Raw genomic sequence first — 22,833 nt, 5'->3', positions numbered from 1 at the left:
AAATTGTCTACGGACGGAAGAACGAAAGTTTTCCGGGAAACATAGGAAAATGTTCTCTCACGCGTGCGTTGCTTTCACCAACATCCGGACGTAAACAACGTGAGCCGGCATTCTAAAAACAATGAGGTTTATGTCTTAACTATTTGATTTAATTGATATCTACGTACAGAATATATGATTAATTTGCACTTATTTCTTTATCTTTAAACCCACTGTGTAGCAAGTTGGTAGCAAGCAGACAAAACTTCACTGAAACTAGTTCTTGCCAATCTTGGCATTTGCCATTTCAACATTTGTGATCATTTGTAACCGGAGAGCGTGATTTGCCTTCCGAAATTCATAATTTATTGTAGTGAGTGTACCAATGAGATTCGATCCCAGAACCCCTGGGACAGTAGACAGCTGTTATTTGACGATCAACTGTAATTGTATAAAAAAAAACTAGCTGCCTTTGTCTAGAAATTTCTCTGACTTAAGAGAGAATTTGCCTTTGTAACATTCCTGTCTTGTTCCAGCCTATTGTTTAGGTCGATGGGCCCCTTTTACATGTTTTAGAAAAATACTTGCAAAGAAAACAAGTGAACTATATATTTAAGTAAATAAATGAATTTTATGAATAGAACTAGCTATAGAGAATTCATGATATCTCGGCCTATAACAAAATCTTACTATAACAAACTCTGCCTATAACATAATCGGACTATAACAAACTCGAACTATACCAAACTTGGACTACTAGAGGAATATAAGTATGATGTTTTATTTTGTTTTTATTGGAAACTAATTATCAATACTTAATTTGAAAATAATAATGATTTACAATTAATTAACTAATTTATTTTGAACATTTTAGAAGCGAGTAATATAAATGACGTTAACAAGATATGTTTAAAAAGAAAATTAAGAATACATTCATTTAATAACGAAAATCTACCACTGATTTGTATTTCTGTATTATAATTTGTAATAATGTCTCTCTCAAAATAATTTATCATATATGTGCATATCTTAATTGATTCAACTGGAAATATGACATCATGCCACGTGTATCGTTGACACCTTTTTAATCACAATAATATAAACTAACAACTGACACGTGTACTATTGACACCTATCTAATCACCCAAGTGAGAACAAAACTACCTGTAATTACATGAAATTGTGATTAACTAAATATCCAATATCCAGTATTTTCACAGTAACAGCTTGTATATAACTGATATTTTCAGGTTCCTTTTTTTTTGTTTGATTACAAACCTTATGTAATTATAAGACAGTGCAGTGAATTGTATGTTTCTGATCATACTTTGTTTGGTTGAATCTCAGTGTGATTTATCTGTACAATGTAATACTATATATTAAAGAAAACAAGGTTTACAAATTTTTTTTCAGCAGATGTCAACAAACATAACAATGATTTCGTCATTCAATAATATTTAATTACATATGAATAATATGAACCATATATAAAACACATACATGACATAAAGCACCTTTAAAACTCAAAGGCATTTTGTCATCATCTATAAGACAGACAAATGCAAATATAAGTAATCAATGTCAAAGCACAAATAAATGTTTAATTAGATATCAAGTATATGAATGAATGGATAAATAGTTTATTAGAGTGCAACCTGAATATTATACTGATCATATCACATTAGTTGGCAATTACAAATATCAACCCATATATATTAAAAAACTATTTCATGAGCAATAAATCAAATCAAATAAAAAAAAAACCCAAAAAACATCAATGTTTATATATTGAATCATAATCATGTCATGTGAACAATACCAAGTCAGGGATCGTTGTAAAGCTGTTTGCGTTTCATACCGTTGGTATTTTTGTTTATACATTTTTCAACCTATATATAGATTAAATAATACATTTAATTTACTTACTCTTCTAATATTTCTTGCTGATCTTCTATTGGTCTACGTGTCACGTCAAAACTTGCTGTGAGGTTTGGTTCAGTATCTGGTTCTGGTATGGTTTGCTCTGGAGCACCTGCTGGGTCTGATTCTACCTCAGTTGTGTGGTCTGGTTCACGGCTGATAGTGAAGGTTGTGTTGAGGCTGTTGGTAGTATTTGCTGCGGAGATGACAGAGAGGTTGAAGGTACCATAGTCCGGTATCAGTTGGTCTGAAACGTCTGTAATATGCCTAGAGTTGACTGGGCAACTGAAATAAATGATAATAAGTTATAAAAGATTTAATTTTTTAAAGATACAAATTCATAATAAATGCATTAAACGAACATTTCTTATAAAGTGACCTGTAGTTGAACACCTTGTATCATTGATCTCTGGTTAGATGTGGGGTCATTGGCAATCATACCACATCTTCATGTTTCTAGATTTCTACATATACATTAACTAATGAAACGCTATGTTTGGAAAAAAATTAAATGTATCAACTCTGGTTGAATGTTTGGTCATTGGCAATCATACCACATGTTTATAGATTTCTATACATACATATACTAATGAAACGCTATGTTTGTTTAAAAATAAAATGTATCAACTTTACAGTTTCAACATAAACACACTATTACAATTAGACGAGTGCCTACCTGGTTGTTTCTTCTTCTACATCATTGCACTTGGTACAGATGAAATTAATGGTCTCTTCACTTTGCATCATAGAACGATACTCCTTCATTGTGATACCTGAAGAAGTAACAACATTATTTAAAAAAAAATACTTTATAATTTTAATACCAGAAGTCACTTATACAAATTATGTATTTTTTGTTTTCACTTCAATCATAACAATTATATATAATCGTATTCTTAAACATTATATAATGAAAGAGCTATGTTTTAGATTTTAAGTATTCATTTAGACATATTCAAAATTATATATAATGTCAGCCAAAGCTTCTTTTTTAATGTTTTTAAAACATACATACTTGGAAAAAAAAATACAACAAAAACTCCATATATATATATAAATTAAACCCTTATAAGCCTGCCTATAGGAAGCTTATACAAAGAAGAAGAAGTATGCAAAATCATGCAATCAACTTTATTTTCCAAATGGTAATAATTGAATAATGTAGCAATACTTTTCTATCCATAGCAAGTAAAATGTTTATCAATATCATTATGAACAAGAACAATATATAGAAGCACTTACCAGTATTACAAACTCTGTGTTGCCATAAACTACACGAATCACACTGTAAGGCATGTTGCTTTGTTGTCACTTTTCTGGAAGACTCGACTCAGTGGTCGGTACCCATGTTGAGAATGATATGGGGATTTTTTTTCATGTTATTTTATAGAACTATAAGGTAAGATAAAAGAAATCTCTGTTGTTTTTTGTCGAGCCTTCGACTTTAGTCGAAAAAGCGAGACATAGCGATCCTACATTCCGTCGTCGTCGTCGTTGTCGTCGGCGGTGTCCACAAATATTCACTCTGTGGTTAAAGTTTTTGAAATTTTAATAACTTTCTTAAACTGTCCTGGATTTCTACCAAACTTGGACAGAAGCTTGTTTATGATCATAAGATAGTATCCAGAAGTAAATTTTGTAAAAATAAAATTCCATTTTTTCTGGTTTTTACTTATAAATGGACTTAGTTTTTCTGCCGGGAAATATTACATTCACTCTGTGGTTAAAGTTTTTAAAATTTTAATAACTTTCTTAAACTATCCTGGGTTTGTACCAAACTTGGACAGAAGCTTGTTTATGATCATAATATAGTATCTAGAAGTAAATTTTGTAAAAAAATAAATCCATTTTTTCCTTATTTTACTTTTAAATGGACTTAGATTTTCTGCTGGGAAACAACACATTCACTCTGTGGTTAAAGTTTTTGAAATTTTAATAACTTTCTTATACTATTTTGGATTTGTACCAAACTTGGACAGAAGCTTGTTTATGATCAAAAGCTAGTATCTAGAAGGAAATTTTGTAAAAAAATAAATCCATTTTTTCCGTATTTTACTTTTAAATGGACTTAGATTTTCTGCCAGGAAACAACATATTCACTCTGTGGTTAAAGTTTTTAAAATTTTAATAACTTTCTTATACTATTTTGGATTTGTACCAAACTTGGACAGAAGCTTGTTTATGATCAAATGCTAGTATCTAGAAGGAAATTTTGTTTTTTTCCAGTTAACATTACATTCAGTCTACAGTTAAAGTTTTTAAACATTTATTAGAATCATAAACTATCCTGGATTTTTACCAAACTTGGACAGAAGCTTCTTACAATCAAAAGATAGTATCAAGAGGAATATTTTTATTGATTTACTTCCTCATTTTTGTTGAGCCTGCGATTAACAGAAAAAGTAGGCGAGACACTGGGTTCCGCAGAACCCTTACGAATTTTTTCAATTTTACTCCACATCTATTTTTAGATATATGTATAATAAATGTTTGCCTCGGCTTGCCTTTCTAAAAACATTGTATCTGTTTGATGTGACCATTTAAATATAATTACTTTTCAATTGGTGAATCCGTTAATAAAGAATTACAGATTAGTGAAATTGTTAAGAAGCCATTCACTGTCAATCAAATTTCTCTTTGTTTGTATACTAATTATGAACACCAAGGATTAAACACAATACAAACATGCACACATGCCAATCATTAAAACATCTTTTGTCAATAAAAATAATAAATGAGAAAATCACAATAATATTTCAAAAAGAAGTTAATTATCCTCATTCAAAAATATCAAATTCAACTCATATCACACATATATGATGGATCTAAGTTTATTTTAATACATTTCTATACATTGTTTTTTCAAAAATATTTATCATAATCTCAAAATTCGTATATAATTTTTATATATAAAGTTTGTTTTTTATTAAAGTGAGAAAAAAAAACCCACAAATTAATCTACTAATCGTAGTCCGAGTTTGTTCAATATATTTCCGCATATAAATAATGGTAGGCCGAGTTTGTTATAGTCCGAGTTTGTGATAGGCCGATTTTGTTTTAGTCTGAGTTATCCAGCAGCGGCTATAGAGGGGAGCTCCTTATTACAGAGTGATCTTCATACATACATATCTATATCTATAAGTAATCTTAATATTGGAGATCGAGGAAATCATCATTTAATCCATAACCCAAATAAAATCACACTATACTGTTCATTTAACTTTAAAATATATACATATATTACGGATTGCAAATGTGTTGAGTTTTGAGATTGGATAACAACACAGAGATGTCAGTATATATTCAGGAAACTGCCGGGGTATATACGACATGTTTTACCCCAATTTTAACCTCAACAACGTCATCATAACAACCTTACTATGTGACGTAGTCTTAAGCAATATAGTACACAACGTCAGAGGCTCACAGAGGGAAAATAATGACGTGTAGCTGTTAATAATATGTTTTTAATTTAAAATACTTTATCTTATGTCTTAAAGTGTTATTACAAATTATTGCAAACATGATTGAATTATTTTCACAGCAAGTTACAAAATCATTCACGTATGAGGAAAATATATAGGGCCTATACTGCAGACATGGTGAATGTTTAATAAATACCTGGTACTGGAAAAATACATTAAGACAGGGGTAATCCGTAATATATGTGTAATTCAGGTTTCAGACCTTCCGCTCAGGGAATTATAAACTCTTAGCCGGAAATGTCACATTATTTACCCTGTCTGAGACCTGAATAACCTATAATATACAATGCAGACAGTTTTAAGTAATGTTGTGCCTTCGAGGCATACATGTATATTCATACTATCTGGGGTTACATTTTTTTTATACAAATATATTTGTAAACTTGAATAGAAATATGGTAAATAATAAAAAAACATTTTTGTTATCCAATTGTTTATCTGTCGTTATTGAATTTGCTTTGATTACTTTTTATGAAGCAAATCGGATATGATACACCTGTATTTAATTACACTAATAAGTTGAAGGATAATTTTTGATTATTAGTCAAGTTTCTTATTGAAAATTCAGATACATTTGTATACTAGAGTTGCACATGACAGACATGACAGAGTGCTAAATTAAATAAAGTTAAATGCAATCAGTGGTATATGCACATGGAAATATATAGATTTTACCAGGAAGTTATTATTTATGGTGTTGAAATTAAGATTGAACCTTATAATAAGATCTGTTATATATTATAGACACATGAGAGGAAGAGGAGGACCAATGAGAGGTGGTATGATGAGGCCCATGGGACCAAGACCTCCGTAAGTACACATGAGTCATTATTGAGGTACATGTATGATACTATGTAAACTTTTTATGAAATAAATTTAAGTACATGTGAAGTCTGTCAAAATCAGAATCTACTCAAAGAAAGAGCCCTTGGTAGAAAACAAGGTACCCGAAATATAAACTGAAATCCATCTTTGTGTGTTATATGAATAACAGAGCCAAAATACACTACAGTTCAGGTGGATTTCACTTTTTTCACCTGCCCACTATCATGACTATGGGAAGCCCACACATATTTAACACAAAAATTTGTAAAAGGATTGAATACATTAGCTTTTACTTACCAAGGTATTGTATATAATCAATATTGGAATATCTGAATGTTTTGTCCATTCCCACCATACAGGTGGAAACTGCAACATCTGTGTGACCTGTAGTTTATGTAGAAGAGGCCAGAAGAAAATTTGAAAGTTTTTTAAAGTGGGAGGAATAATTATTAAAAGTATTCACTAGTTTCATCAGGAATCTTGCAGAGTGAAATTTTAGATACAGATAAAAGGAGATAATGAATTCACTATTCAAGACAGCAACTGAAAACAAAACACTCATAAAGTGAAACCTGTCTAGATGTCAACAATAATACATTCCTAAACAATAGACAGGTGTCTAAACAATAGTTTTGTTTTAAATATCTTTGAATACATAACTAAAACTCAGAATGAAATTCAGTTTTCTAAGCATACATGTATATTTCAGTTTGAAACAAGTGCACATATTTAAAAAATACATTATTCATAATTTTACAAAGGGATAAAATACTTTCTCTTCTTTTTACAGATTCAGAGCCTTCATACCACATATTCCATTCGATCTAGTTCAGGTAAAGGTCATCAAAATTATAGGTTTATTAAAAAAATTTATTTTAACATAACTATCGGATAAGTCTGGTTTTCACACATACAAAAATGTATATATAATTTAAACATTAAATCATCTTATGATAACAAGAAAATGTGTTGTACTCAGTGAGACAGCAACCCAATGATAATATCTATAAAAAGACTTATAGAGAGCAAAACAATTAACATATGTATATACAATGTTTTAAACTCTTACTATTCTATGTAAAATGCGAATAAATTTTACTTCAGAAACAGTCAAAGATATGCAAATAAAAAAACACCCACGTATCAAAATAACGGAAGATATGACAGACCACAACTTCTTATGAAGTTCCTTTCTTGATAAGCACTTGAAAATTTGTTATTATAGAAATGACATTGTTCTAGGATATTTTGGTTGATGTCACAAACTTCCTTGTTAACATGGTTAAGAATGTTTCCATAAATTCTTTTTTAAAATAAAACCGTTGAATTTCATAACCGTCTCCAAATGTGTTTTGTTCTATGCTACGGTGGATTCATAATTATTCTTGAGATACTAATTTTCATGCACAAATTTAAATGATCAACAAATTATCAAATTGTATGTAGACTTGTATGCAGACTTTGACAAAACCTCAAAATCAAATATCACTGAAAATATAATTTTTGCTCAAACCATGAAAAATTTGTACATTGTACCATAAATCCACAATAACCAGTATGACACATGTATATATATATTACTATTTACAGTGTGAGACTGTTTTTACAAGAGCTAAGCCAGCACCAGATGATAAAAGCTTCACAGATGTAAGTATGCCATCCATTTACAGTAAACCATAAAATTGAGAATGGGAATGGGGAATGTGTCAAAGAGACAATAACCCGACCAAAAAGCAGAAAACAGCCGAAGGCAACCAATGGGTCTTCAATTCAGCGAGAAAATCCCACACCCGGAGGTGTGCTTCAGCTGGCCCCTAAGCAAAAATGTGTACTAATTCAGTGATAATGGACGTCGTACTAAACTCCGAAATATATAAATGAACTTAATTTAAAAATCATACAAGACTAACATAGGCCAGAGGCTCCTGACTTTGGACATGCACAAAAATGCATTAATTGGGTTACCGTCTTTTGGTATGCATAGTGCGCATTTGTGTATTGTGCCCATCCCCTTTATGGTCCAAGAAACTTGAGAAAAAAAAGTTTCTTAATCGTATAATACACATAGACATTTTCGGAAAAGTCACAGCTCCAAAATCGGTAAAATGTTGCTTGAGCGTGATTTTTTTCGGCAAGGAATTAATGAGAAGTCATGATTAATATCATGGAATGAATTTATTGTAGCTGAATAAAGAATTTTAATAGTTATCTTCTTTTTATAACCCACGAGTTAATGTTTGTCGTTTGTGTTGGCAAACAGGAAGTCTAAACTGGAAGTTTTTTAAATGGTCACCGATGTCGGTGAATTCCGTACAGAATACGTAATTAATACGAAATTGTATTTTCTTGAATTATTTAATTTTATGTGATGAATTAGTGCTGAAATAAATTGTTAAAATCTCATAATTTTTATTTTTGTTTGTTGATTCTAGCTGTTAATCCGGATTATCACACCTCAATCAATGGGTCTAATTGATGTCAAAACAATCAATGACAGGTTCACCTTGTTCCTAATTAAATTCGTTCAGGTTACAATTATGGGATAATCATGTTTTCAATCATAATTTCTTTTAAAGGTTTTAAACAGTTGTTACTGTTTAAAAATTACAAAGTAGAAACGTATTTATAAAAAAAAAAACTTCTCATAGACTAAATCATCACTTTACAATATTAAGTCACATGACTGGCGATCACCTGATACATTAAAAAAAATGGCGGTTTATCTTTTCAAAACGAGCGTGGTTTATTCAATTTTCATACACTTATCTTCTACTCTCCATGATGAAAACATACAAAACAGTAAGTTATGACCACAAGAAACACAGAGCCTAAATTAACCGACAACAAAAGCTTCATGGTGTCTTTATTAAGACATGACAAACTTCCGGATTGCAAACAGATGGACAAATTTACACGATAAACGAACGTAACTACAGAGATATAAAATGTATTTTATTTGAATAAAACATGAGATATCAAATACAATAAGATACATATTACAAATATAACATAATAAAAGTCGAGGTATTAGCGAAAAATTCCGTACTCTTCACTTCACCTGTTTTTTTCTTTTGTCGGAGTTCGGACCTGAAAAAAGGCTAAGAAAATGTTTGTATGCATGTATACTGCGCACCCCTCTTACAAGAAACATGACCCAGGGTATAAATGTGCGCACTATACATACCAAAAGACAGTAAACATGTTTTTTGAGATCTCAACCCTCAACTTATTTTACGGATTCTTTTTTTCCTGTTTACTTATTCTTGATTATTTCTGACAATTTATTTTCACTACTATTCTTAGTACTTAATTTTTTTAATATTCATGTAAGAGAGGATCCAAGCTTGACAAGTTCTCAACCATTTATATCGCATTATCTAACTACTTGGGTAAGCTGCAAAATTAAGGTGCATTACTTACACGGCCTGCGAAAATTGTTCAAGCTGATAAGGTTTTAGGAGTTAATTTTTTGAGTGCATGCACATTTTGATATATATGTATTTTATTGATGATAGCAATTTTTTTCTTGTGATATTAAAATTTTAAAAGCACGATATGACAAGTGTGGTTTTGTTTTAATTGTGCACCATTGATATATACAGAAACTTTATTTAAAAAAAATAATTTTGAACAATAAAATATCATCAGGCCCAAAAAAATAATAAGTGTGTTTCCTATTACATCTTTGAAAAACATAGGGTAGGTCGGTAGGGATTTTTTTTTTGTTTTACCTTTTTTTTTTACCTTGAGTCTATGGGAGGGACATTCTGACTTTAACAGTGCTTATTGAAAAATTACAAATTTTTTTTTAGGGTAGGCTACTTTTAGCTTAAAAAATAGGCTGGGTACCGTAATAGGAAACACACATCTTTTTTTTATTTGGCCTCATATGAACTGATAAACAGTGTCATTCTATCTTTTCTTAGGCCTAATTTGAATGAATCAGTGTACTGTTTTAATGTTGAACATTTTATCTTTTTCAGGCCCTGCTTAAAAGACATAATGACCTAACACCATCAGCAACAGAACAGTCAGCCATATTGTCCTTAGTAACAAAGATTCAAGGTGCATTAGATGCTTTGGTTTTAACACCAGCAACATTTGAACCTGCGGTATGTATTTATAACATGAATTAAAAAATTTGCTGGATAGGTTAACGGGTCAGAATCATAAAAATACATTAACAACAGTAAAAGAAATTTAATGATGTAAGCTAGTTTTCCTGTTTAAATTGTTTCATATTTTTCTTTTAAGGTGGTACCCAACACCTTGACTAATATTAATTTGGCTCGTTTAATTTTCATAAAATTTTGACAAAGTATTTACTTTGACCCTTTGACAAAAATATAAAAATTTCAAATAATTTGAACCAACCACTTTATCAGAAAAATTTCATTGGTTATATAGCAGTTTGACAAACACTAATTTTGATCACTGAGAAGCTTAATATTTCCTTAACAATACAACGTAATTAAAACGTTTAGCTGATTTTTACAGAGTTATCTCCCTGTAATGTTAGGTACCACCTTAAGAGCCTTTTATAGGTGATACAGTATTGTGTTTTTCTCAGAGTAGAAAGTTGTACTGTGTCCTGTATATATTTACGTACACATCATTTGAACTTTGGTGGATAGTTGTCGCATTGGCAATCATACAACATAGGTATTAATGTGTCGTTCTTTCTTCTACAAATGACAAGTGTCTATGCCATATATCATCCTTCAAATTCTCTTAAGTTCATATTTGTATCAATTGTATTTTGTAAAGACTACCAAAGACTTTGCCATCATCACAAAATTCTTTTATAGAGGCATCCATTAAACAAGGCTTGATATTATGTTGTATAGCACTTAGGGTAGTGTGCTGTTAGAAGTACTGAATAATAAATACTGACCATTTATTTTTCTAGTTTTAAATTTTAATAACAATAATATGATCTTGCAAAACAATAATCACATGTTTGTTTAATCAAACTCTATTCTACTACAGTCCCCATATTACTATATAAATATTGACATTTCAGCAAATAGAAGAGGTCCGACAGATTGGTTCTTTTAAGAAGGGAACAATGATGGCTGGACACAATGTAGCTGATATAGTTGTAATGTTAAAAACTTTACCTACCAGTAAGTATAGAGGGGTTATATTTATTCACTTAAACTGAAAGCTTCATTATAGGGTACAAACTACAAAATGGAAAAAGATATAATACTTGTTCTTTGAATCAAAGTCCTTAAGATTTTTGATTTTAAGATAACATAATGTGATCACTGCAAGTTTTTTTTTATAGTATACTTAACGCTTTTGTCCTATGCCACAATGCTGTACGTGAGTTAAAGTATACAAACCCCTGTCCATGCATCTGCATCCTATATATGTGTACGATTCTTTTCTAAATTTGTAGAAAATCCATATTAAAGGTTTATTTCAGAAATGTATTGGATAATTTCTACAATCTATGTAGGTACTTTTTTTTTTAGAAGTTATGCCCCTTAAAATTTTTAATTACATTTTGAAAATTGTGTTGTTTTCCCTTTCAAGCATACATTTCTTGGAGGATTATTTTGAAATTTATATCAAAGGTTTATATCAGCAATAAGAGATTGATATTAAGCTTAGATTTACTGTTTACATCCTTAATGCCCCTTGGAAATAGAAATTATGAGGGGAAAAAATTATAAGCTATCTCTTGCCCAATGTTAGTTGTCAACTTGGTTATCTTACACTTCTTTATTTTGTGTGGGATAATGATGAAAGAAGTTTTGAATAAATTAACCCAAATAGTTTTTGAGTTATTTCCCTTAGACAGATAAACTATGAGCATTGGTAATTGACATTGGAATGCTGTTCTTTTCTTTTATTTTACCTCTTGAGAAAGAAGTCAATTCAATGAGGATTTTATACAAGTTATAAGGGTTTTTCATATCCTACCATTAGAAATCAAGATAATTCTGAGAGCTCTATTAGATTGGTAGAAGGTTGATAAAATTTGTGTTTTGGTAAACAGTCAGGGGCATTACTTAAACAAGTAACTTTTAAAATTACCTATACAAGTAATGTTGAAAACGAGGCTATTTTAAAAAATACTTATATAAGTAACTTTTCTAAATATTATTTTTATAGGTGTCCAATTATGCAAATTTTACTAGTTTTAACAAATTTTTACAGTCATCTGGTTATCTTTCCCATGAAATATAAAATCTAATCCTTCTGAAACATTAATTGCCTTTCTGACACACTTATCTTTCATATCGACGCTTCTGGGTCAAAGATTGGTCTCTTGGGACTATTAAAATATTGTTTTCCTTGAAAATCTTGAAGGTAGACAGATATACATAGATAGAAACTTGTGAATTAATTAAGACTTGAAGTTATTTATAATTTGTAACCCAAAACAATTACATATGTTCCTTAAATAAGTGCTATTACTAATTCTTTCAAAGATGTATGAAATAACTTATTCAAGTAACATTTTTGTCATTATTTTTAAAGTAACACTTTATGTCTATACTCCTCTCAAATCAAATAAATTCTTTATTTTATGATATAAAATGATGTAAAAATTCATAAAAACTACATGTAGTCCATGCTTCTATTGAAATTTAAAATAACTCTATTGAGTAATTTTATAATTTTTAAAAACAAAAATTACCTATATAAGTAACTAAAAAAAAGTTACTTGTTTAAGTCATGCCCCTGACTGGTAAAACCCATATAACATATATACTTGACTGATATAAATATCATCACCGTCTATTCACCAAACAATTGTCAGTGGTTGTATTACACATCAAATTTACGTGCATTGAGTTCTTCATATAATAACAACACTTATTGTAGACAATATTTTATTAATACAAAATCTCTGGTGGATAGTTGTCTCTCTGACAATCATACCACATCTTATTATTCTATATTATTTAAAAAAAATACAACTGAATAACAGAAATATACGATAAACAGAAAAATAATCATTAAGTGTAGGACATACTCATTAGAAACATGTTGTAAATATGTCTGTCTTTATTATGTCAAGAATGTAAAATTAGTAAGTAGATCTACAAGTTTTGTTCAGTTTATTATGTTGAGAAGTTCAATATGTTTTAAAGTGATATGCACTATATACATGATATATCTATAAAACCTAAACCATTATCTGAAATTACTTTGAAAACTAGCAGGATTTTAGAAAATTACGTAAATGTGAGAGAAAAATTGGTCAAGTATACAGAAATATTTATGAGTTGCAGATTTCTTTATAGTAATATGTGCAAAATAATGTTAATACAGGCTTTGAAAATTTAATTATGTAATGTTGTCACATGTGTTGCTTCATTTTGATCTTTTTGTGTTTTAAATTTTGATCTTTGAATTGTCTCTTGTTTTAGTTTTTGTAGTTCCTTTTTAGCTCACCTGACCTGAAAGGTCAAGTGAGCTTTTCTCATCACTTGGCGTCCGTCGTCCGTCATCCTGCGTCCTTTGTCCGTCGTCCGTAAACTTTTACAAAAACCTTCTCCTCTGAAACTACTAGGCCAAATTTGACCAAGCTTGGCCACAATCATCATTGGGGTATCTAGTTTAAAAAATGTGTCCGGTGACCCGGCCAACCAACCAAGATGGCCACCATGGCTAAAAATAGAACATAGGGGTAAAATGTAGATTTTGGCTTATATCTCTGAAACCAAAGCATTTAGAGCAAATCTGACATGGGGTAAAATTGTTTATCAGGTCAAGATCTATCTGCCCTGAAATTTTCAGATGAATCGGACAACCCGTTGTTGGGTTGCTGCCCCTGAATTGGTAATTTTAAGGAAATTTTGCAGTTTTTGGTAATTATCTTGAACATTATTATAGAAAGAGATAAACTGTAAACAGCAATGATGTTCAGCAAAGTAAGATCTACAAATAAGTCAACTTGACCAAAATGGTCATTTGACCCCTTAAGGAGTTATTGCCCTTTATAGTCAATTTTTAACCATTTTTCGTAAATTTTTGTAATCTTTTACAAAAATCTTCTCCTCTGAAACTACTAAGACCAATTTAACCAAACTTGTCCACAATCATCATTAGGGTATCTAGTTTAAAAAATGTGTCCGATGACCCCGCCCGCGAACCAAGATGGCCGACATGGCTAAAAAATAGTACATAGGGTAAAATGCAGTTTTTGGCTCATATCTCTGAAACTAAAGCATTAAGAGCAAATCTGATAAGGATAAAATTGTACATTAGGTCAAGATCTATCTGCCCTGAAATTTTCAGACCAATCAGGCAACCCGTTGTTGGGTTGCTGCCCCTGAATTTGTGATTTTAAGGAAATTTTGCAGTTTTTGGTTATTATCTTGAACATTATTATAGATAGAGATAAACTGTAAACAGCAATAATGTTCAGCAAAGTAAGATCTACAAATAAGTCAACTTGACCAAAATGGTCAGTTGACCCCTTAAGGAGTTATTGCCCTTTATAGTCAATTTTTAACCATTTTTCGTAATTTTTTGTAATTTTTTACAAAAATCTTCTCCTCTGAAACTACTAAGACAAATTTAACCAAACTTGTCCACAATCATCATTAGGGTATCTAGTTTAAAAAATGTGTCCTATGACCCCGCCCGCGAACCAAGATGGCCGACATGGCTAAAAAATAGTACATAGGGTAAAATGCAGTTTTTGGCTCATATCTCTGAAACCAAAGCATTTAGAGCAAATCTGATGGGATAAAATTGTTCATTAGGTCAAGATCTATCTGCCCTGAAATTTTCAGACCAATCAGGCAACCCGTTGTTGGGTTGCTGCCCCTGAATTGGTAATTTTAAGAAAATTTTGCAGCTTTTGGTAATTATCTTGAATATTGTTATAGATAGAGATAAACTGTTAACAGCAATAATGTACAGCAAAGTTAGATCTACAAATAAGGCAACATGACCAAAATTGTCAATTGACCCCTTTAGGAGTTATTGCTCTTTATAGTCAATTTTTTACAATTTTCATAAATTTTGTAAATTTTTGTAAATTTTTACAAAGTATTTTCCACTGTAACTACCGGGCCAAGTTCATTATAGATAGAGATAATAGTAAGGAGCAAGAATGTTCAGTAAAGTAAGATCTACAAACACATCACCAAAACACAATTTTGTCATGAATCCATCTGTGTCCTTTGTTTAATATGCACATAGACCAAGGTGAGCGACACAGGCTCTTTAGAGCCTCTAGTTATGTTTCGTAAAGTTTTGTGCCCATAATTTGCAGAGTTTTATGTGGAATTAGTTTTAGAAAGTGGGGAATTGCTTAGTGATGAAACATGGAGAGTAAAATTATTGTTTGCAATTTTTTGGGGTACTTTATTATTCTATTTAATGAATGGCTATTATTTATTTGGAATTTATTGAACAATAAAATTAATTTTTGACTCTTCATCACATTGAATAATCCGCGAAGCAGATTATGTAAAATGTGAAGAGTCAAAAATTAATTTTATAGTTCAATAAATTCAAAATAAATTATTGTCATTCATTATAAATAAATTTCTATCAAAAATAAGGCTGTAAGAGCTTTTTATATTATTTATATTAACAATAACAACGTACACACATGTTGGCGTATGAATACACAACGTCAGAGTGGGCGTGTCGCCATAAAAATTGACAACATTGAAAATGAAGGTAATACTTTTAACCAATCAGAAGACAGTAAATACACCAAATTTATTTATTAGTTTATAAATCATGGACATTTCTGTTTTAAAAATATTCTTTTTTTCATCATTTCTAACTTTAATATGGAACTTTACAGTGGTGAAAAAGTCAAACATATGAAACCATGATAGAAAAGTTGTTTTTGTTTTTTTGCAGAGGAAGCTGTGGCTGCACTAGGAAATAAAATAGTAGAAGATATGAAATTAACAGATCCTCAGGAAGGTTAGTGTTGTTAGTAAAGGAGAAATCAATAAAATTAATTTATTGGCTATTTTACATAGTGAAAACCAAATTGGTTAGGTGTACAGTCAAAGTCAACATGACATGTCGATATGAAACAGTGTAACCACACACCAAGGACTTATGCTTAACATTTTGTAAAATCATAAAACCAAAAAGCAGATAACATTTTCGTAAAAACTTCATGACATTCTTTAATTTTCTACAAATTCTTTTTATTTCATCTGTAAGATTTTTTTGTCATGTGGGTCCAAAATTCGGGAAACCCAAGACTCGACAATTTTCCAAATGTTTTATGATTTCATACATTACTATTAAAAATATTGGAATTGTGAAAAAAAAACAATTCTGTTTATGTTACATTGTGGATATGCTGCAGACATGATACAAGAGGGGCCTGATGGGGGGGTCTCATCACAATTCATGAGTTGATTTTTTTGTCAATCACAATTCACAGAAAATAAATTTCCATGATCACGGATCAAGAAAATATAAAAAAAAAAATCTGTAGAAAAACGGATCACGATAGCGAAAATGCGCCGATCAGGAAGAACAAAAATAACCCATCAGGCCCCTCATACAAGAGAAGACTAAAGTAATTGAAATGATTCACATTATTTTTTTTCTTAACTATATTTCAGTGTTGAGTATGTTGACCAATGATACAGGATTTGAGATTAGTTCAGCAGACGCCACTGTAAAATGTCTTATCACAACTATACCACCTAATCTGAAGAAATTAGAACAAGATTTACATTGTAAGCGTTTGGAGCTTTTCCAGCATTAATTATATGCCAGTCCTGACGGTCACTTATTTTGAGAAAATCTCATAAAACTATATATGTAAATACCATAAATGAACTCCAAATAATTTTTCTTTTATATCCAGAATTATGAATCTTAGAACAGAATGTAGACAAGGTGGTCTCTTCAAATTCCAAATATGAATATTTTTAAATCGCGATAAAAGAGAAAACATTTTAATAAGATATTTCAATACACTAAGTAGGTTCACTACACACCAGAATTATACCACATCATTTATCATATCCTATGCATTGAAATGAACTAGATGATGAGACTGAAACACATGAACCCATATATAAATCTCTGCATATATATGTACACAAGATATTTTCAATAAAACAGTTGATTCCTGAATTGAAATATTTCCTTAGGGAAATCTTAATTGTCTTATTCAAATGCATTGTCCGTGAACTATTAAGCTAAAATACCATGGCATGAAAGGAACAAATCTGCATGTTTATCTTTACAGCATGAGAAATGCTACTATAGATTGGTTTCAATTGACACAATTTTAGCAAGATTTTCTTCCCTTTTGTCGCCGTTGTGGAGGTATAAGTGCACAAATTTCTCATAAATCAGCCAAATTCAACTTGTTTACTGACCGCTAGACCTAAGAACAAGTTGTTTTCCGAACAATTCTTATTTCCTTGCTTGATTCAAAACTACAATCTAGCAAGGATCTTTATCAGACTTTTACCACATGTTTCAAGTTGGATAGTCAAATAGGAAAATCAACCAGTTACCCCTCCAAATGGCAGCCAAGGGAAATAACTCAAACTCATAGCATGACCTATCAAAACCTATTACATAGTTGTTTACCCCACACAACAAATTTTTATACCTCTATCAACAAAGTTGCAGAAGGTATGATAATTTTTACCTACCCATCCCCCATCAGTGCTATCTTTGCCAGGATAGCACCCTTAATTTTTCTTGGATTCTCCTCAAATTTTGATGAAGACTTCCACTACATCATCAGACAAAATCTAAAATGAGGGACCATGTTTTCAGGAGGGAATATATGTCATCATAATTTTTTAGGGTGTTGTATATATGAGCTGCTCATAAAATTGATTGATTGGTGTTTAATGCCATTTTCAACACTATTGTGCTATTTCGTGTGGTCAGTTTTTATTGGTGGAGGAAGCCAGAGAGAACCACCTGCCTTCGGTAGGAAAACTGACAATCCTAGTTAATTAAGATTGGAGTCGACTGCACATGCCCCATGCAGGATTTTAACTCACAACCTTAGTGTTGACTGGCTAGAGATACAGTAGTTCTACTACTTAGACCAATCGGCCACCAAGGCCCCTTCTTGCTCATTAAAAGTTTAATAATTTTTTCAGTGGATGGTAAATTAATGCAGGCACACTTAGCAGGTATAAGACATGCAAGATGGGTGGAGGAAAATGCTTGTCATTCTAGGTAAAATTGAAATAAGTACACTTATGAATAGTATATAAGTAAAAAATTTCAAGTGAATTAAGATTTATGAAAATTAAGTTTAAAAAAAAAGCTTTTCATAATTATAAGTTTAATTTAACATCCACTAAAAATTTTCTGTGTGTATGCATGATGTGTTTTGACCTGATGAAAGAATTTTTAGTGAACAATCTTAAAAAGATTATAGAGAGGCATGTCCTATGGTATCATCACCATGGACATGTTACATCCAAAATTAAATAATATAGAATTAATGAGATGTCGTATGATTGCTCGCGACCCAATTATCCACCAAAGATGAAAACAACTACAGGTCACCATATGGCTTTAAAAAATGATCAAAATAACTAAAAACGTTCTAGAATAACAAAACATGAATCAGTTCAAAAGAGAAAAGTAGTTTTAGATTTATTTAAAAAAACAATTTTGCCAGATGGAAAGCAACAACAATAAACCACTGAACAAAAAAATCCCTGCTTTGGACAGGCACATAAAGAATGGCATCAAGAATGTCAACCCTTCCCCTTACCTGGTACAGTTCAACAATAGAACACTGTTTACTGTAAACTTAGAAGTTATTTCGAGGTTTTTATTAATGCGAATAATGTGACTCGTTGAGTATCACAATAATACAAACTCGCATTCTGATATCGGATACATATATTTTTATGTAGTGTTTCCTAAAATCGCAATAATCAAACTCGCATTTTTGTTTTAGTCTTCAAAAATCGCAATAATTTCTGAATCTACAGTATTTTTATTTGAATAAAAGGAGATATCTGGTCGAAATAAGACAGCATTCCAACAAAAATGAACCAAAGACATTTTGAAGTCATTATTGAACAAGTGTCCATACCATATTTTGAAAGTATCCTTGTTTCTTTTCAGTATAAAAGTATTAATACGATTATTACGAGATTTGAAGAATAGATTTAAAGGATTTGAACCTCTGACACCATGGATTATAGATCTCCTGGTAAGGCTATTGTTTATAGAATAGATTTGGTAGTCTGATGTATTGCTTTTGTCAGAAATACTAGAAACCAACTTATGGCTATTCAATTAAAACATACATTATACCCATGGAAGGCTCTTTGAAAATAGAGCTACCTCCTGTAGAAACTGTTTCGCTTATGTGCAGTGAAAATTTAACTGAGTACGTTTTTGAGGTACATATTTGTACAAAGGCAAAATTTATCTGTGTTATCATTATGCAGTAACTCTTGCTTTAATATGTTATTTATTTAGGAACTATTATCTGTTTTTTTCAGGCTCACTACTCAATAATGAACAATCCAGCCAGACAGCCAATCTCCATCAACATAGCTTTTAAGTAAGTTTTCTGGTTATTATACATAATATTGCTCATTTAAAGTAAAGCCCATAATGCACTACTCATGCCAAACTTTAAAATTGTTTTTTGCAGCTCATCTTCTCTATGCATGCAGCATTTAGCAGTTGAAAAGAATGGTTGGCCAATTACACAAAATAATCTAGCTCAGCTTGTTAGTCATACACAAAGCCAGTTTCATTTTAGTATCACAAATGTTCTTGGACATTAAACCATCATCATTGTCCCTGTAGATGTAACAGACTCCTGGTCCTGCCAGTGTTCAGAATGGGTAAACAAATTTGTCATAATTTTATTATATAATTACAGGAGATGTTTACAATTAATGTCAGCAGGATTTTTCCTACCAGGTTCTGTAGGAATTACAGATCCCTGTGAACAAGGTGCAGTCAGAGTTCACACAGTGATGACGCTAGAACAACAAGATCAAGTATGCTTTACATCACAAACATTATTACGTGTCCTCACTCATGGTGGATATAAACAGGTTCTAGGACTAGAGGGAAATGCTAGTAAGTTATTATAGATACTGAGAAACATTTCTTACTTGTATCTGTATAATATTTATAATTAGAATGGAATGCTGGTATGTAATTATAGATATTTATCCACATTTCTCAGTTGCATATATGCAATGAATAGAATTATAGGGTAATGCCAGTTAGTTATTCTAGACAGTTTGAACCATTACTATGGTTTATGTATATAACTATTAGGATTATAGGGAAATGTCACAAAGTTTTCCATGAATGATTCCTTAATTATCTCCCTTTAATGAGGAAGATATAAATAAATCAACAATGGCCACCAGAGACGATAGGATAAGGGTGTAAACAACAATAGGTCTCCATATGGCCTTCAAAAATGGGCAATACCCAAACTCTATAGTAAGATATAAAGGCAGACAGTAACCAACAACATCCACTGGTTAACAGTTTCCTGGTTGGGACAGTTACATAAAGAATGTGAATTGGTTTAGCTTGTTTGTTAGGGCTTAGTACTACTACTAACTTAAGACACTGTTGCAAACACATAACATAAGAGATATTTGTGAAAATCAGTCGGAAAGGTTGTGACTCATCAGATCAACTGGAAAGAAATATTTTTTAAAAGAAGACAAAAAACACCAAGAATGGTTCTAAGAAAACTATCAGTTACTGAAAGCTAGTTCAAGCCTATGTTAACCAATAAATACACCATTTTTTCCCTGTTTTTTATGGGTCATTTTCAAAATCCGTCTATATTCTTGTACAGCTGACCTGTGAGGAAAATACAGATTTATCATCATTTGAATTTTGGTGTCCTGCATAGTGCAACGTAAGTTCTACCACTTGAAGATGAAAAATAAGTATCAGGTTCGTGGGTTTTCTTGAAACCATGCTCAAAGCTCTAAATTGACCCCAAACTGCATGTCCCAACTCCAAAAATACCAAATATTGGATCAAAATAGACATCTTTATAATAACCAAAATCTTAAATTTTCTGTTTTAAGATAGAAAATACAATGGAGATTGATATCATAAAGGCTTTAAATAGTAGTTGGCTATGATTTCATATTTTTTTTAATGTTTTATAGCGTACTTGATATTTTGTCAACTACATAACGAGAACATTTTTGCTTGCTATAATTTAAATTCTGACACCCCTTTTCTATCTAGAAAGTGCCTCAGAACTAACTCTACATATCATTATAATAATGGAAGCATAAAAAGATAACTCTGTAAATGGTATCAACAATTATTGGCATTTAAGTAAGTAGAGGTAGCCCCATATTTTTTTACTTGTCCACTTGGTAACAGGATTTTTTTCATACATATTTATATCATTATATTCAATGTTCTGTGTTTTAAAGAAATAAGCACAGTGTTTGTGATGTTGAAGTATCAGTACGTTGAACACTGAAATAATCAAAGTAATTAGAAAAAAGTAAATTTATCTTATAATATTTAAGGAAAAGGTCATCATTTATTAGTACCAAACATTGAGATATCAACATAAATGCTATCATTATGTAGTTGACAAATTCCGTAATTTCTGTTATCTAAATGTGCATTTAAAATGATCTTCCCAGTTTCATTAAGACTGCATATTTGAGATTTTGTTCATATAAATTATTAAGAGTTCAATAGAATATTTAAATTTTAATTGATTTGATAAAATCTATCTAAAATATGAACGGATTTTGAAAACGACCCTTATATATTAAAGACCAGTTTGATTGAAAAATAAGATTTCTGTTTAAAGTTTTTTTTGTTTATTTTTCCTCAGTAGTAAGGCTCTTACAATCCCTTTAAAGTTTGTTTTTTGGCACTCAAATCCCCCTTTCTTTTTATTTGACTATCTGAACTAAATATTGTTTATATTTATTTATTTACAGGCATAGCTACAGACATGAGTGTATGGGAAGGAGTTGTGGTCACACCGTCAGATAAAGCCTATGAGAAGCCAGAGAAGAAGGAAGGGGAGGAGGAGGAGGATGACGAGGATGAAGAAGGAATGGAAACACAAGAATAAACAATGTTCAAAATTTTGTACAAGAAAAATAATAATGAAGTAAAACTCATATTGAGGACTGTTTAGAAAACTAATACCTTCATGACAGCAAGGATGTTAGCCGTTCAAGTAAAGATTTTCAGTTGTACAAAAACAATACTGCAACTGACGCTTGTTGTTTCTCTATGGCTATGACATTTTTTTTGTATCAATATTGTCATTGCGCATCTATCATGTTACATGTGTATGTGAAGTCAGTAAAATAAATGTAATGTTTTGTATTTTCTTGTTGTTAAATTTTTTTTATCAATTTAAAAGATATTTTAAAATATTTAGAGTTTGATTACTATCAACAGTGTTGGGATATAGTAAACATTCAGTAAACAGTCTGTCTCCATTGTTTTTAAATGTTTTGGAAATATCAATTTCTAGTGTATTTAGAAAGGAGTAGGCCTGGTAAGACCCCTTTTTGGCCCCAAAATATAGCATTTTTACCAATATGTTAAAATGTAATCTTTCAGCTATTTATTGGAAAGTAGAATACTTTTGTTTCATAAATATGGGCTGTTTTTGACAATACGATGCACATGCAGCAGGTAA

General features: G+C 30.9%; 1 protein-coding gene across 1 annotated transcript; it reads left to right on the top strand.

The window, feature by feature from the left end:
* The first annotated feature begins 50 nt into the window (after positions 1-50).
* On the top strand, positions 51-22,514 carry LOC127731751 (interleukin enhancer-binding factor 2 homolog). Its single transcript, XM_052240593.1, has 13 exons — positions 51-126; positions 6,129-6,194; positions 7,000-7,042; positions 7,800-7,856; positions 10,193-10,321; positions 11,233-11,335; positions 16,056-16,121; positions 16,781-16,897; positions 18,293-18,371; positions 19,278-19,365; positions 19,661-19,722; positions 20,050-20,252; positions 22,118-22,514. Exons 1-13 carry the CDS (start codon positions 122-124, stop codon positions 22,252-22,254), a joined length of 1,155 nt encoding a protein of 384 aa, XP_052096553.1. The 5' UTR covers positions 51-121; the 3' UTR covers positions 22,255-22,514.
* Positions 22,515-22,833: the final 319 nt, after the last annotated feature.

Source organism: Mytilus californianus, unplaced genomic scaffold (assembly GCF_021869535.1).
Source record: "Mytilus californianus isolate M0D057914Y unplaced genomic scaffold, xbMytCali1.0.p SCAF_20, whole genome shotgun sequence".
Taxonomy (NCBI): Eukaryota; Metazoa; Mollusca; class Bivalvia; order Mytilida; family Mytilidae; genus Mytilus; species Mytilus californianus.
Note: the sequence above shows the minus strand (reverse complement) of the source record. Positions and strands in the feature narration are given on the sequence as shown.

Bases quoted from the DNA above. Each gene is read 5' to 3' on its own strand.
- LOC127731751 (XM_052240593.1), top strand. The intron at 16,122-16,780 runs GTTAGTGTTGTT...ACTATATTTCAG, and splicing joins ATTAACAGATCCTCAGGAAG to TGTTGAGTATGTTGACCAAT. The intron at 19,723-20,049 runs GTAAGTTTTCTG...ATATAATTACAG, and splicing joins TCCATCAACATAGCTTTTAA to GAGATGTTTACAATTAATGT.